The sequence below is a fragment of the Haliotis cracherodii genome, unplaced genomic scaffold, assembly GCF_022045235.1.
Source record: "Haliotis cracherodii isolate W230 unplaced genomic scaffold, xgHalCrac1.p SCAF_5, whole genome shotgun sequence".
Lineage (NCBI taxonomy): Eukaryota > Metazoa > Mollusca > Gastropoda > Lepetellida > Haliotidae > Haliotis > Haliotis cracherodii.
In genome coordinates, this window is record NW_027266308.1 from 50,947,295 (window position 1) to 50,962,958 (window position 15,664).

Below are 15,664 nucleotides of genomic sequence, written 5' to 3' on the forward strand. Positions count from 1 at the left end.
AACTGTATGTTGTTAAAAGCCATTTTCCAGCGATGTGACAGCAGCCTGTAAATAATCGAAGCTGTACAGTACAAACCAGTGATTGATATTATGAGCAATGTCACACTGAGTCGCCTTGCGGAGGAGTCCGGAATTTCCCTCCCCCCCCCCCCCCCCCTCTCCCTCTCTCTCTCTCTCTCTCTCTCTCTCTCTCTCTCTCTCTCTCTCTCTCCAGTGTCCACGGATAAATTATTGTTGATCCTTTTCCACTGTTGCGTCTATGACATCGTTATTATTTTTCTGAATTTCGACATGTGTTGTATCAGAGCTGAGAGCACATACAAATGCGTCGTTGTCTTGTCCGACATGTTTATAGTGCATCAGTTTGACGTCTAACGGACAACTTGGCGATGCGGCTCCGACAACGTCGGTTGTGATATCACGTGATCGATGCTGATACTTCATCATCTCATGCCGCAATCGTCTGAGCTCAGCCTGAAACAGTGGGAGAATGTTTTAGTGGATCTTTTATGTACGCTTCGCTTTCTTGTCCGTCCACAAGGATTTCATATCAGAACTGCTTAAAAAAAGAACGATAACTCTATTTCTGCTCAAGTCCAATAACAACAATCGTTACAGTAGCACTCGCTCAGTGCTGTTTTAAGAAAAAATAACACACTTTGATATTAAAAGAATATTTCAATTATTTGGAACAATAATCTAACTTAATATTTTTCACCTTAAAGTTCTGAATGTATATTTCTAAATATAATTTTAAAGTTAGCAAAGACCCTTTCAGACCCTTAATGCCGAGTGCCAGACAGGGTAACAACGATTTCTACCAATTTTTAAATTCTTTTGGTGTGACGCGGCCGGCGATCGAACCCCGCACCTTCCGCTCTCCGGGAGGACGGACTACCATTAGACCACGGAGGCGGTCTATATCAAAGACGTATCTATATACGTTTTTGATTATACTAGCATGCATATACCCACCTCCACTTTGGTCAGCGTATGTCTCTCCACAGATCGGGCCTTCTCCACGATGGTGTTTGAGATACAGCTGATAATCAGAGATACATAGGCGAGCCCGATGAAGATCCAGATGTAAATGGTGAATCTATACAGACGTCTGTTCATGGTCAACAGATTGGCTGAAAGGAGGAGGGTAAACCGAAGTCCATCTTGCCGAGACAAGGGAGTTAACTGACTTTAAAAGTCCAGTTTTCACCCTTGCCGACCTAGGCTGGAATTTCTGGGCTTGATCGTAGCGCCACCAGTGGTTATTACAAGTTATGTACGTGTTATATCCCTTATAAGTCCCTCCTATTGACCAACCACTTTCATTTGCTTTTAACGAAATGGCGTCTCCCAGTCAAGACGATCTGATCGATAATCAAGACCTTTAATGTGATAAAACAGGTATTACTTCGCGAAGTGCATCAAATCATGTGAGCACCTTAATTAAGACTATGATGTTTTTTAAAAATATCTGTTGCCGCCGAGTTGGCGGTACACATGTTTTTGCAAATCCTACAATCGACCGAAATCTGTACGGCTGTTTACGAACCGGATGTCGATTTCGTTGCGCGATTTTAATTGGACTATGCATAGACTCGTTAGTCCAGTAAAAATATAACTCCAAAATGCAAGTCCAATTCAGCAAGGGTGCATCTATAGTTTAAAACATCCCTGTCTGAAACTGAGTTACCCTTTCACCATGCCCCTTCCTACTTATCAAACATTACACCTGCAAAAGTAGCTTTGATATTTCGTTATCTTAACAGGGTTTCGTTAAACGTTCCAGACGCAGTTGCGGCTATTGATAGCCTCTCGCTTGAATATGGCGGACTGCGGCGTCAAACAACACTCGCACACTCACACCAACACAATAAATATGCGAAAGTTTATAGTTTATAATTATTGCTACACCTAGATTGGTCTTTATTCAATAAGAATTCGAATTAAAAGTTGAGAAACCCCATTCATTTCACTTTGCGAGCGGTAGGGAGTAACTTGAAAGGTTGATGTACATAATGTCAGCTGACATAAGCATGCACTCACATCGTTCTCGCTCTCTGTTACGCATCAAACACATTTACAGATGTCTTCCATTCCCGATGACTGTTACTATGGGTGTCCAATGTTGCATTCGTGAAACAACTCGCCCCATTCCGGAACAAGCCAAATGTAGACGTGTGCCCCTCTCGAAGGCTTCCGTATAGGCGTATGAACAAGAAAACTACTTCAAACAAGAACGATAACTCTTATTCTACCCGCATCTTACAAGTACAATTAATGTGGACGTACATCATGTTATCAAAGCATTAAACCTCTCTGATATATATATTTGCTAAGCTATTCAACTCATTAATTTTCAACAAATAACTGCTTTTAAATAAGAATAAAACTGCCTGACAAGACAGAGGTGCTTTTCAGTTTTAAATACCTTCAACAATAAATTTCTCTTCCATATTCAGTCATCTTCCCGAGGCAAGTGAGTTAACTGAGTATAGAAGTCCAGTTTCCACCCTTGCCGAACTAGGCTGGTATTATGGAGTTACATTTTGGCTGGACTAACGAGTCTATGCATAGTCCAATCAAAATTGCGCACCGAAATCGAAATCCGGTTCGTAAAGTGTCATTCAGATTTCGGTCGACTGCAGAATTTGCAAAGCATGTGCACCGCTAACTCGTTGTCAACAGATATTTCCTCAATCTTTTCCTGTTTTTAATCAAGGTGCTCACGTGTTTTGATGTACTTCGCGATGTAAGACTCGTTTTATCACAATATAGATCTTGATTATCGATCAGATCGTCTTGACTGGGCGCCACCGTTTTGTTTGAAGCAAATGCAAGTGATACGAGAGGTTGAATCTGATTGGTCAATAGGAGAGGCATAGAAAGGACATAACTCATCATAGCCACTGGTGGCGCTACGATCGAGCCCAGGAATTCCAGCCTAGTTCGGCAAGGGTGGAAACTGGACTTTTAAAGTCAGTTCACTCTCTTGCCTCGGGAAGGTGAATTCAGTTAACATTGGCAGTTTTGATTTTGTCTTATCCTTGCTTGAAACGGCTGTTTACTACCTATTTATTTCATGACTGAATTTATCGTTTCATGGACAGCGTTAACAAACAGTATACACATTTTATATGAGTTCATTAAATGTTTAATCATGCAGAATATATTCACGTCACCCATTTAGGTCATTAAGACACAAATACTATTTGTTACATTAAGTTTCCATTAACAATTTATGTGAGAATTTAATCGACTGATTTGGATGCAGTAGCTTACTGTTAAATATGTTACAACGAGTTTAGAGTTTACTTCACAAATATTTTATATACCCTTGGGTATATGTTTTGTGGTAAACCAACCACCATACACTTTTATCATCCCAGACTGGCTCCAACAGGAGATATCGCTTGGGTGAGATCAAGCAGTATCTACATTGTAGATATCGCTGCAATGAATTTGCATCACATATATGAGATTATCAAGTATCAATGTTTATTGAGGCATCGGTTCTTTTAGCAACATGTTTGTTTTTGTTTATTTCTTTTGTTAATATGATAAATGTATATGACAGGGATCTACCAAACACAGATGTATGTGTGTAGGGGTAACTTAGAAAACCAGATAATCACCAAATAAATAAAGATGGGAATTAAGTCCGTTTCAGATATATTTTACTTACCACTGTCCTAACTTTGATATTATCACAAATCCCCATATTTCTATGCGAACAAAGTAAGGTTAACCATCGTTGTAAAGTACTACTTATGGAAGAATGTCATGTCTCATATATATATATATATATTATCATAGCATGACAGCGCCAGCTGCCGAGACGATGATGTACAATAAGTTTATACCACAGAGTAATGTGTGACAGGTATCACGGGTACGCGTGTCTAAACTCATCTGAGCTGACATACATCTAATTTACTTTTGACACGATCCACGAATATCGAAAATCGTAATATCGCCTTCTGATTGGCTTGCGCCATTTCGAAGCATGGCGGCCGAGCCTTGTCGTAGATTACGGAAACACGCGAGTGGTGACGAATGCCAATGTTGCACTTAGTACCAGAGGTAATTGATATCAATTGATGAATCATGTATTTCTACTGATCAACAACATCCGTAGAGATGGGCTGGTGTAAATTGGAAAGAACAGATTATGCAGATTCTATGTTGTCTTCTTCAGTGAAATCGCTTACGTTCCTTTCTGTACTGTGCAGCGCTCAAGTGGGGCGACTTTTAAATACATTTCCGTGATATTCTTAGAAAAGGCGGAAGTTATACGCAGATAAGGTGCTGGTAAACCAACAATAATAGTCCGATGATTTAAGGATTCGAAACAGTGACTCGCGGACCCATTGCATGGCAACGGGCCTTACGCTGTTTAGCGAATTGCGGCACCTGAGGGAGCATTCGTTTGATTTCTAGGTGTGTGTGTGTGTGTGCATGTGTGTGCGTGTGCGTGCGTGCGTGCGTGCGTGCGTTCGTGCGTGCGTGCGTGTGTGTGTGTGTGGTGATAAAAATTAATGGTTTGGTTTGTGGAATATACCCAAAAGTCAAACATACATATCAAATGGATGCTCCCTCAGATAACTGGTCCAACCGTGAAACCTGCCCACACCCTCACAGATAAATATTAACTTTTCATAATCTATCGTCACTCTGCCCAAAAGCGTTGCAAACGAATAACCATAAATTAGGCTGCAGTATGATGGCTTATATCAATTGAACCTTTAGTCACACAACAAACACACCAAAAGCTTATAAACTCACAGAAGCGCGTAAAAGCAAAAAAATGGGTTGTCCAGTAACTACTGCGATGGAATAATTGCAAAGAATTAGATATCTGTTTTGCAATGTGAGTATGTCACTTTGTAAACAAAAACAAATGTGCTAGGTCCTTAACTTAGTACAGGATACGATTTTTTAGACGACTACTTTGACTGGAACATATCGTAATGGTTATCTTTTTTTCTAGGTTTATAGTATTTGTGTAACCCGTCACTTCATTTGCTAATTGTAAAAAAATGTTTAACTGTTTACAGTGTGTCCACACGTTGGGTAAATGGGACAACTTCACGTCTCATTACGCAGAATTGATTTGAGGTGCCGGTTGTACATTGATTTTCATGTCCTATACGCCTGACTGGGTGTATGTCTGATTATCCGTTAATTGCACTTGCAGGTGTGACATTCGCCATTAGCACCTGCCATTCGCCATCTTTTTTTCTTTTGCCAACTGACAATCTAATAACATGGCTGACTAAACAGAAAGTCGGAAGTGATCGGACTCAAAGTGATAAATGTGTTTCAGGTCAACTTTCCGGAACAATATTTGGTTTTAAAAGTAGTTCTAGATGTAAACATTTCGAGTTATTAGAAAACATACAGGATGTAAGAAATGTTAACTGTATATTTAACGTATTTTGTTTGTTTCTTTGTTGTTTAACGCCGTACTCAACAATATTCCAACTGTATGATAATCGAGTCTGGACCAGAAAATCCAGTGATTGTCATCATGAGCATCGATCTTCGCAATTGGAATACGATGACATGCATCCACCAACTCAGGGAACCTGACCACCCGATCCCGTTAGTCGCTTCTTACGACAAGCACGGGTTGCTGAAGACCTATTCTACCCGGCACTCCACGGGTCCAATTATGTTGTAACTGAGTGAGTATCGTTCTAACTTAAATGTATTTACAAAGTAAATGTGGTTAGCTTAACTAGTGAGTGAGTTTGGTTTAACGCCGCTTTGAACAGTATTCCAGTCATACCACATCGTGTCAGCTTAACGTGTTAGGAAAGCCCGAAGTGAATCAGACATTTACCACTTTGGTAAAACCCACGAGTACAGGTATGGTGATGATAAACCTAACCACATAATTGGGGCGAACAGTTCTGTAAACCACTGGGCCACCGCATGCCTGATATGAGGTGAGGTGGTGGGGTGAGGTGAAATTGGGTTTAACGTCGCGTCCAAGATTATTGCACTTACATAGCGAGGTGCATGCACGTGTGTGTGTGTGTGTGTGTGTGTGTGTGTGTGTGTGTGTGTGTGTGGCTGCTTGTACTAGTCCGGACTGATGCCGAATTTTAGTGCGAGCCCACTGAGATGCCATGCCGCAGTTTAGCATGAATACCCCACTCAGACACAGTATACTGACTCCGAGCCGACCAGTCGTTGTTTTAGACCCTACATGCCGAGTGCCAGACAGGGTAACAACAAGTACCATCTTTTAACGTCTTTTGGTATGACGCGGCCGGGGATCGAACCCCGGATCTCCGCGCTTCGGGCGGACGCTCTACAACTCGACCACAGAGGCGGTCGAATGCCTGATATGAAGTTAAACAACACACACATATAAAGAACCTACCTCCCAAAGGCAGGAAATCCCCAAAGCCTATCGTGCTGAGCGTGATGAAGCAGTAGTAGACAGCTTCCATCATCGTCCAACCCTCGACGTGAATAAATAACGCTGACGGCAGAAGTATAGCGACGTTGACGCCAACGATGAGAATGATGGATACGTTGATGGTCTTGTTGACCCAAGCCTTCTGACAATACTCCACCCTGTACAGGCGAGCAATCACGTTGTTCAGCTTGTCGCCGATGTCCTTCAACATGATGAGGGTGAGGGGGATGCCGATCAAGGCGTAGATGACGCTGACCACACGACCAGGCGTCGTCACGGGGGCGAGGTGACCATAACCTGGACATGAAGAACACGGAGTCGTTATCTTATCTTACACATGAATATCGAATTCTGATTGGTTGAGACCCAGTCTGTTTTATTTAATGTACATTTCTAATGTTCCCCGCTCGAATTGCCGAACTGTTGGTATTAAATTTGCAACATACCAACATGCTATTTTATATATCGAATTAATGATGTAATACGCCGTTCTCCGGATATTTACTATATTGTCCGAATGAAATAGATCTGGGGGAATAAGTCCAATGAATGTGATGAAATAAAAGAAGTGAATAAATGCCTTACTTCTTTTATTACCCATTCGGACCAAAGCAATATAAACCTGCAATATGATATCATATGGTCTTATGAACGCTGTGTGGGGGCCTTAGTACCCTCGCCTTGCAGCTCGGGGTACATAGGCTCACACCCAGAGTACATCACACTTTATACTCCTCGAGATCAGTTGACGACTTGTATTGTATAGTGTCGCTCAGGTATACATCCACTGGCCAGTGTTTTGACAAGATACACTACTACTACTACTACTACTACTACTACTACTACTACTACTAATAATAATAATAATAATAATAATAATAATAGACCACTTATATTGCGCACATTTTCACACCACTCAGGGACATGCTCAAAGTGCTATTATTACCCCGGTCACTGGATCAGTGTGCACTCAACAATCATTCTCAGCTCCCTGGGTAGTATACAACCCAAGCTGCTTGTTAGGCGCTAGAAGTATAACAACAACTCATCCTACCGGGTACCCATTCACACTGCTGGGTGAACAGAGGCACGTTTGGAACAAAGCCCAAGGAGACAACATGGGTTACATGTACTTGCGATATGACATTCCTTAACATCATTCTGGTAAACGACCATTCATGTCGTGATTATAGACCGCCGTCGTTGTTCAATACTACAGCATCTATACGACGGGGGGCGGTCGGGTAGCCTAGTGGTTAAAGCGTTCGCTCGTCACGCCAAAGACCCGGGTTCAATTCCCGACATGTGTGACATGGTACAATGTGTGAAGCCCATTTCTGGTGCCCCCCGCCGTGATATTGCTGGAATATTGCAAAAATCGACCATACTCACTCACTCACTATACGACGGCGGCCTGTGTACGACGACACAATTCAGCCTGGTCACGAATTGCAATCACACTCCTGTTAGTCGGGAACATTTACCCATACCGTTTACGATGTAGGACCACATATGACACTTACCTATAGTGGTGACGACTGTGACAACGAAGGACATCGCACCAGAGTATTCCCATCTGTCTGATGTCGTTCTGTTATCTACAACTTCCATGGCCATTCTGACGTCGCCCCCTACCACCCCCACCAGGTAGCGCAGCTCTGACATCGACAAACACGTGGAGTTGGCTGCGGGAGAGCGGATACACAAGGACGTTAGAGCCAGGAGTGAGAGTGAGTGAGTGAGTGAGTTTGGTTTTACGCCGCTTTTAGCAATATTCCAGCAATATCACGGCGGGGGACACCAGAAATTGTACCCATGTCGGGAATCGAACCTGGGTCTTCGGCGTGACGAGCGAACGCTTTAACCACTAGGCTACCCGACCGCACCGAGTGAGTGAGTGAGTGTAACGTCGTCATATAACGGTGTGTCAGCTTTTGATGAGGGAGGGGAGCCCGAAGTGATGCAGGTTTACAACTTGTGTGAAACGGGTATGGTGCTGACAAACCTAGAAATACGATGTGGGCGAATTTGGATTCGAACCCACAATCATTGGTTACTGGCGTGCCTAAGGGACGGAACTCTACGTTTTTTTCTGTTGCCAAATGACAATCTAACAACATAATTGACAAATCCGAAAGTCGGAGATTTTTAAATTATTTATAGATTTAAACAGCGAATTGCGGCGCCCTTGTCGACAGGGCCACCCGTGTCCCCTATTAAGAAGAAAATATGTTATTTACAAGATTATCCACGCGATGTTCTATGTTGAGTGAGTGAGTCAGTCAGTCAGTCACTCAGTCACTCAGTCAGTCAGTCAGCAACCCACGTTTGCCGTTAGAGGCGACTGTGCTTGTCGTGAGACCGAATAACGGGACTAAAACAACTGCCTCTTCACCTGTGATGCCGTGACAGAATGTATACTTCCGCGATCTCCGACCTCGTTGAAACAGGTTCACCATTCAGGAAGGTGGCAATGTAAGAATGGCTGATATTATTCCTACTGCCCTATCCTCCTACGATAATCGTCATCATTACATAAAGTAATACCTCCACCTCTTACCCATAAACGCCTGGAGCTTCTGGGTCATCTGTGCCCGCATTGCCTGCTCGTTTTCCAGTTCGAGGCTGCGGAATATCAACATTCCGATGATGAGGTAGGACGTTGTCACAAAGATGTGGAGGCCCAGACGTCCATTACTCTCCATGATCACCTAGGGTCAGAGGAAAATAATGTTAAATGCTTAATAGTGTGTATACTGCGTTGTATGTCCATCCCATGCCCTCACAAGTATTACCCCGGTTACTAGACAAGTGTGCACTCAAATTACATTCTCAACTCCCTGGGGAGGATACAACCCAAGCTGCGCTTCACGCGCTAGAATGTTCTATTAACATTTCATCCATTTTCATTATTTCCATCACACTAGATTTCATTATAAGAGAGATTTTACAGATAAAATATGATCAGGTGACAGTGCCATGTGCAATATGATCAGATTCCTTTAAAAGCTGGACATAATTATATTCTGTGGACTAATTCATGATGTTTTCTCCAATTATGTCAGTTGTAAATACTACGGTTGACTGCATATATTGACGAATTGATAATTCTGAGCTTTTGAAATGACAAGGATCAATAAAACCTCTGGAGTATTTTTTCCAATCCTTTTGTATGTTTAAAATCAAATACCGTCGCATCCAACAGGATATTAAATATTTACTGTTTGTGAACAGAGGCAGAACGTCATTGATCTTAAATAAATGCTTTCAAAGCTAATGTTTCAGCAATGAAGCAAAATATTTGATTCCACACTAATTTTCACGTATTTGTGCATGTATTTTGTCTACCCAGTTCGATTTCATTTAAACACTTTACGTTAAGGGAGTACCTTCTTTAGCCAACATAAAGAATTTACATGAAAGTTTCCGAAAATTTGTTAATCCAGACGAATTCATTGCATGACATTGGAGGACCATCCGGAATTTCACTGTATTGCATAGCCCTGATTAAGTGTGATCTAGTAAGAGTGGTTGATATATTCGAATGGACAGTTAGACCAATCTCATTAAAATCAGATCTTAGTTCTCGCTACCGCTGAAAAAAATGTGGCGGTAGCAAACGCTAAGATCTTATTTTCATGAGATTGTAGTTGGACGTGTCTACTTTTTGAGGTCCACCAGACACCCGTCTCAAAATGTGTACGAGAACCAGCGTAATGTTTTTCGGAAAACAATAAAACTCCCTTTTCTGCAAATATAATGTTACACGAAATATTTACCTCTACACGTTTAGAAACCAGCTTTAAATGATTTGTCATATTTACCTGTCGTAATTGTACAAACCAACGTTGCGACAACGATTTCCTGCAGTAGGAATATACACAACTGTACTCCAGACCAAGAACCTTTCTTCACAGGACAGTCTAGTTAGTAGTTTGCTTATATAATCCAGACAGAAATAGGATCTCAAATTATCATATCACCACTTGATAACAGATTCAGCATAGTTCCCCCTAACTTTGAAACCCTGGTTGAAGGATGTCCAAGATCACAATCTGAACACTCACGTCACACATGTAAAACTCCCACAAACCATTTTCGGAAATGAAGACTTGATCCTGACAGTGCCTATTGACTGTGTATAATCATCAATGACTTAAGCTCCTCACGTCTATGTGATGACATCACAGTCGAGTAAAGGCTCCACTGTTGCCTCATGACAGGCACGGCTGTGTGCAGGATGGCGGAGCGTGCAGACAACACTGTGCGTGTCTGCTGATAGCATCAGTGCGTACGACAAAGGACACATCTCGTCAGATCCATTTCCCAATACATCCCTTATGTCATCGTTACAGTTCTGTGGGTGTGTCCGCAATAGAAAGGTCAACGTTAAAGCCTAGGAATGGAAACTCTCTCTACTTGTGATATTAACAGTTGTATGTAGACCCGTGAAGATCCGGGTTAGTGAGTGAGTGAGTGAATATGGTTTTACGCCGCTTTTAGCAATATTCCAGCAATATCAAGGCGGGAATCGAACCCGGGTCTTCGGCGTGACGAGCGAACGCTTTAACCACTAGGCTACCCGACCGCCCCTCCGGGTTAGAATAGGTCATCAGCAAACCATGCTTGTCGTAAGAGGCGACTAACGGGATCGGGTGGTCAGGCTCGCTGACTTGGTTGATGCATGTCATCGTATCCCAATTGCGTAGATCGTTGTCATGATATCAATAACTGGATTGTCTGGTCCAGATTCGATTATTTACAAACCGCCGTCATATAGCTGGACTATTGAGGTCGGTGTTAAACAACAAACAAACAGTTCGTGGAGGGACGAACGAAGAAGGAAACCCACCCATTACAGTGTTGGTGTAAAGCTACAAAACGCCTAAGGTTCTCAGTTTTGTTTTTACCAAACCATAGGTTAAAATCTGAACATTGGTACCGTTTCTTTCATGACTGAAGGGTGTCATTTACAAGTGTAAAGGTGGTTAGTTTAACTAGTGATAACCAGTGTTGTACCCACCCACATTTAGGTAGATTAGGAGTTGAAGCATTTTAACAGCCCATCCAGATACCAGAAGTTGAATATGGACGGTTGGGAACGACACACCTAAACTGCCCAGGAAACGTATGCCGTCGCTCTCAATAACATGAGTGTGTGAGTGAGTGAGTGAGTTGGGTTTAACGCCGCTTTTAACAGTATTCCAGTTATATCGCGGCGTGTCAGCATAATGTGGGAAGAAAGCCCCAAGTGATGCAGGTCTCAGACGTTTACCACTTCGGTGAAACCCACGAGCACAGGTATGGTGCTGACAAACCTAGAAACATAATCGGGGCGAACTGGGATTCGAACCCACAATCATAGGTTTCTGGCGTGGCCAAGGGACGCAACTCTGCACAGCGAATCGCGGCGCCTTAGACGACTGGTCCACCCGTGCCCCCCTCAATAACATGAACCATTATATGTCAAACAGGTGTGTGACTGTTGATTTACGCCGCCTTCAGTTGTTATACAGATACGCCGGGTTGTAATATGATTCTATCTAATATGATTGACAAACTGAGCCACGGTCACCTTCATCGGCCTGAGATGGTACAGGGGTAGCTAGATCATACATTGTAGTCACTCTCTAGTGTAGCCGGCTCACGCCACATCCGTGGGTTATATACTGGGGGCTATTCTATCAAGAGTCCTCATGGAAGACATGTTACATGTCGTGCACGGTTTACAGATGTACACAAAGTGTAAGCCTAATTTGGTTTCACCTTAAGATACTGCACTATATTCTTGCAACAAATAGTTATTTATTTAATATTGGTTATGAAGATACCCCCACATGTACTCTTTGTAAAACTTGCCCAGAAACCATTATTCATATGTTTTGTGAATGTCAATATACAATTCATATTTGGGAGGATTTGAAAGATTGGTTAGGGACAACAGTGGAAGGAAGTATTGATTGTAGTAACCAAAATATTTTATTTGGATTTAAAGGAAAAAACAATAACCCATTAAATATTATATTTTTAATTGCAAAATTTGTAATTTATAAACAAATGAGAAAGAAATCAATTCCACATTTTAAACAAGTAAAGTGGGAAATAATTAAATATTATGAAGCTACAAGATCTATTGCTTTCTCAAATTATAAACAAGCTAAATTTTACTCTTTTTGGTCTTCATTCCACACATTATTCAAGAATACCAAGATATGATTTAATAATACAATTTGTCTGTTATTCTGTATAGAAACCTTATATATAGATCTACCAGATGTACCAGAGAAACAAACTACTGAATGTACAACTAGGCGATTTGAATATATACCATGCTGATCTTAATGTAATATGTTCCATGTATACTTTGTATTTAAAACGATGGGAATAAAAATAAAATTAAAAACAAAAAATGTTACATGTCGTGCACGTTCAGCCCTCAGTTATGTACTGCTCCGCTTTCACTATCCGACATTCACAGGCGGCTACTGACAGCAGATGTGCTGCTCCGCTCTCACTATCCGACATTCACAGGCGGCTACTGACAGCACTCATCATACCTCCATGTCAGAATGGTGAGATCTGATTGGTTCACGTGATCTTGATAGCATACTGTGTATCCCCACATGGAGGGAAATACGTTTCTCAGCGGGAGAATGTATTCCTTATACCCCGCCACAAAGTAAACAGGCTGCACGTAGTTTTCTGATCGGGATAATAAATCCCTAAGGCCCCGCTTCAAGGCAAAATCCCACATGCATTTTCCTAGTCAGTGAAATTCACGTGACACAGCACAAGTTAACCCAGGTTTCTACCCAAAGGCACGCAACTCTGAACAGCGAATTGCGGTGCTTCAGGCAAGTCATTATTTGCTATGTCACTTATAACAAGTTGTCAGTGGGAACAGAGACCATATAATCTTATTATATGGTCTCTGGTGGGAACAACTACAAACCTTTCATGTATGGCAGCTAGACTTTGAATGACAGATGTCTCAGGCAGAAGAGGTTTATTCCAACAGTTTTGAATAAATATGACAGCGAGACTTAGTGTTGACGTAGGTCAGTATGTCCAGTAATTCACTGTACACTCCGGGGTAGAATATTTCTTCAGCAACCCATGCTTGCGTATAAAAGGACTATGCTTGTCGTAAAAGGCGACTAACGGGATCGGGAGGTCAGGCTCGCTGACTTGGTTGATGCATGTCATCGTATCCAAACTTCGTAGATCGATGCTCATGATGTCAATCACTAGATTGTCTGGTCCAGACTCGATTATTTATAGACCGCCGTCATATAGCTGGAATATCGCTGAGAGCGGCGTTAAACAACAAACAAACAAACACTCAGAACAAGTTTGACATAACTTAATTTAGTAATATATCAAAAAGGCTTCCCGTGAAAACAAAAGCGTGATAATGATGATAGCTTGAAGGTAATACTGTCCATTGAGGTTTATCTGTTTATCTGTTTAACATGTCACTAATAGCATTTGATAAAATATACTTAATCAATGTGATGCCAACTGAAATTCACTTGACAAGGTTAAAGTGTCAGGGTACAAAAGTCCTCCTATTTATTCCATACAAATGATAGACTGCTTCCCATGTGAACACAAACGGTGACATCTGGTTTACTTGCAACAGATTGTCTATGATTAATTTTGTGATATAGATAACAAATGCTTTCAAAACGTAAAGCAGTTATTGTTTGATTGTATGAGTCATGAAGATACTGACAGGAATGGGTTAGGTTGACCTCACATTTATTCAGCGTCACGACGAAGAGTCTGCCTTATGGGCAGAAAGCCGGAAGAGAGGCTTACTATTGAGAGTTCCACTGGGATGAAAGCCACCTGCATGGCACAGACAGATCGAAAATCCTATTCGATAAAATAAATGGCAAGTATTTGGCTTTAGATTGGTTAGCTAATTGAAGCTTTTTTTCCATTTGTGTTTATGTAAGGGAGCGACCATTTGATTTCTAGGGGGGGGGGGGGGCGCGGAAGTATTTACAGATGAATAGTTTGTTGGAGATAATCAGTAAAATAAATAGAATGTTTACTACTGTGAGAGAAATGAATAGTTTGTTTCCAGATATAATTTTGCATGTCATTGCAACATTTATCTATTAAATTAAAGAATTATTCCAGCATAATTAAAAAAACTAAAAACGTAAAAAACGTAAAAATTTTCGGCCGCCTTCGGCGCAACATCACTATTACTTTAATCTTATTTGTTGCTATTTCTGTATATGAAGTTAATGGCTTCAGTTCAGCACATTTTGCTATTTAAATGCATGTACAAATATTCAGGCGTCCAATTTAACAATTTCCAAAAAGAAATAACCAAGCTACAATGTTGTAAAAGAACACATTTATTCACTGATAAATGTTGAACATATTTATATTGTGGTTTGTTTGAGGAATGGTTTGAAATACAAATAAACCATATGTATTAAATGAAAAGGTATCGGTATGAACAATTTTCACCAAAATCCTTCAAATAAAACTATATTATATGATCTTTGGATATGACCTGGTCATAAGTGTTTCTGTTGTGATGAAACATCTATTTGAACACGTCAATGCACACCATCATCCTTTGCTGGAGAGACACGTCTTGCTCTGTTTTTGCTGTATACATTGTCTGATTACAGTGTTCGTATGTTTCAGTTCTACTGTTCCGACATTTGTGTCTAGTGACAAAGCCTGTCCGAACATTCTCTTCAAGACTGTTCACCATTGATTCCCCACCAGTAGTGTACATAGAGATAGACAATTGTCCTCTCACCAGATACCCCAATGTTATTCAGATGAATGAACGAGTATATACACTATTTGCTTTAGTGTATGGCAATGGGGGTCATTTCGTGGGATGTGTGTGTGTGCCAGGCAAAGGTTGGTACAGTTACGATGGCTTGGAAGTATACCACCGATACGGGCCGGGACTAAAGAAACAGCTATTACCGCGTCCTCAACCAGGCTACAAACAGGACTACTGTATTTATGTCAGGGAATGAAAAAGACTATTATAACGGGTGTTCTATAGCTGTTCATGTTATAATACACCACAGGCTGCATTTGCTGAAATATGATTGCATATTTTACTCTATAATAAAATTGCAAAATTACCATCTGAAATGAATAGTTTGTTCAGCTGTAAGTTACAAAAAAATAGTTTGTTAGAAATGGCTTCAGAAAAAAATAGTTTGCTGAGAAAACAACTGCCGCCCCCCCCCA

General features: G+C 41.3%; 1 protein-coding gene across 1 annotated transcript; it reads right to left on the reverse strand.

Moving 5' to 3' along the window:
* Positions 1-188: 188 nt before the first annotated feature.
* Positions 189-9,210, reverse strand: LOC139444127 (potassium channel, subfamily K, member 16-like). Its single transcript, XM_071225029.1, has 5 exons — positions 8,988-9,210; positions 7,951-8,112; positions 6,389-6,724; positions 976-1,133; positions 189-474 (listed from the first exon to the last, which is right to left on the reverse strand). The coding sequence occupies exons 1-5, from the start codon at positions 9,130-9,132 to the stop codon at positions 229-231; spliced, it is 1,047 nt and encodes a 348-aa protein (XP_071081130.1). The 5' UTR covers positions 9,133-9,210; the 3' UTR covers positions 189-228.
* Positions 9,211-15,664: the final 6,454 nt, after the last annotated feature.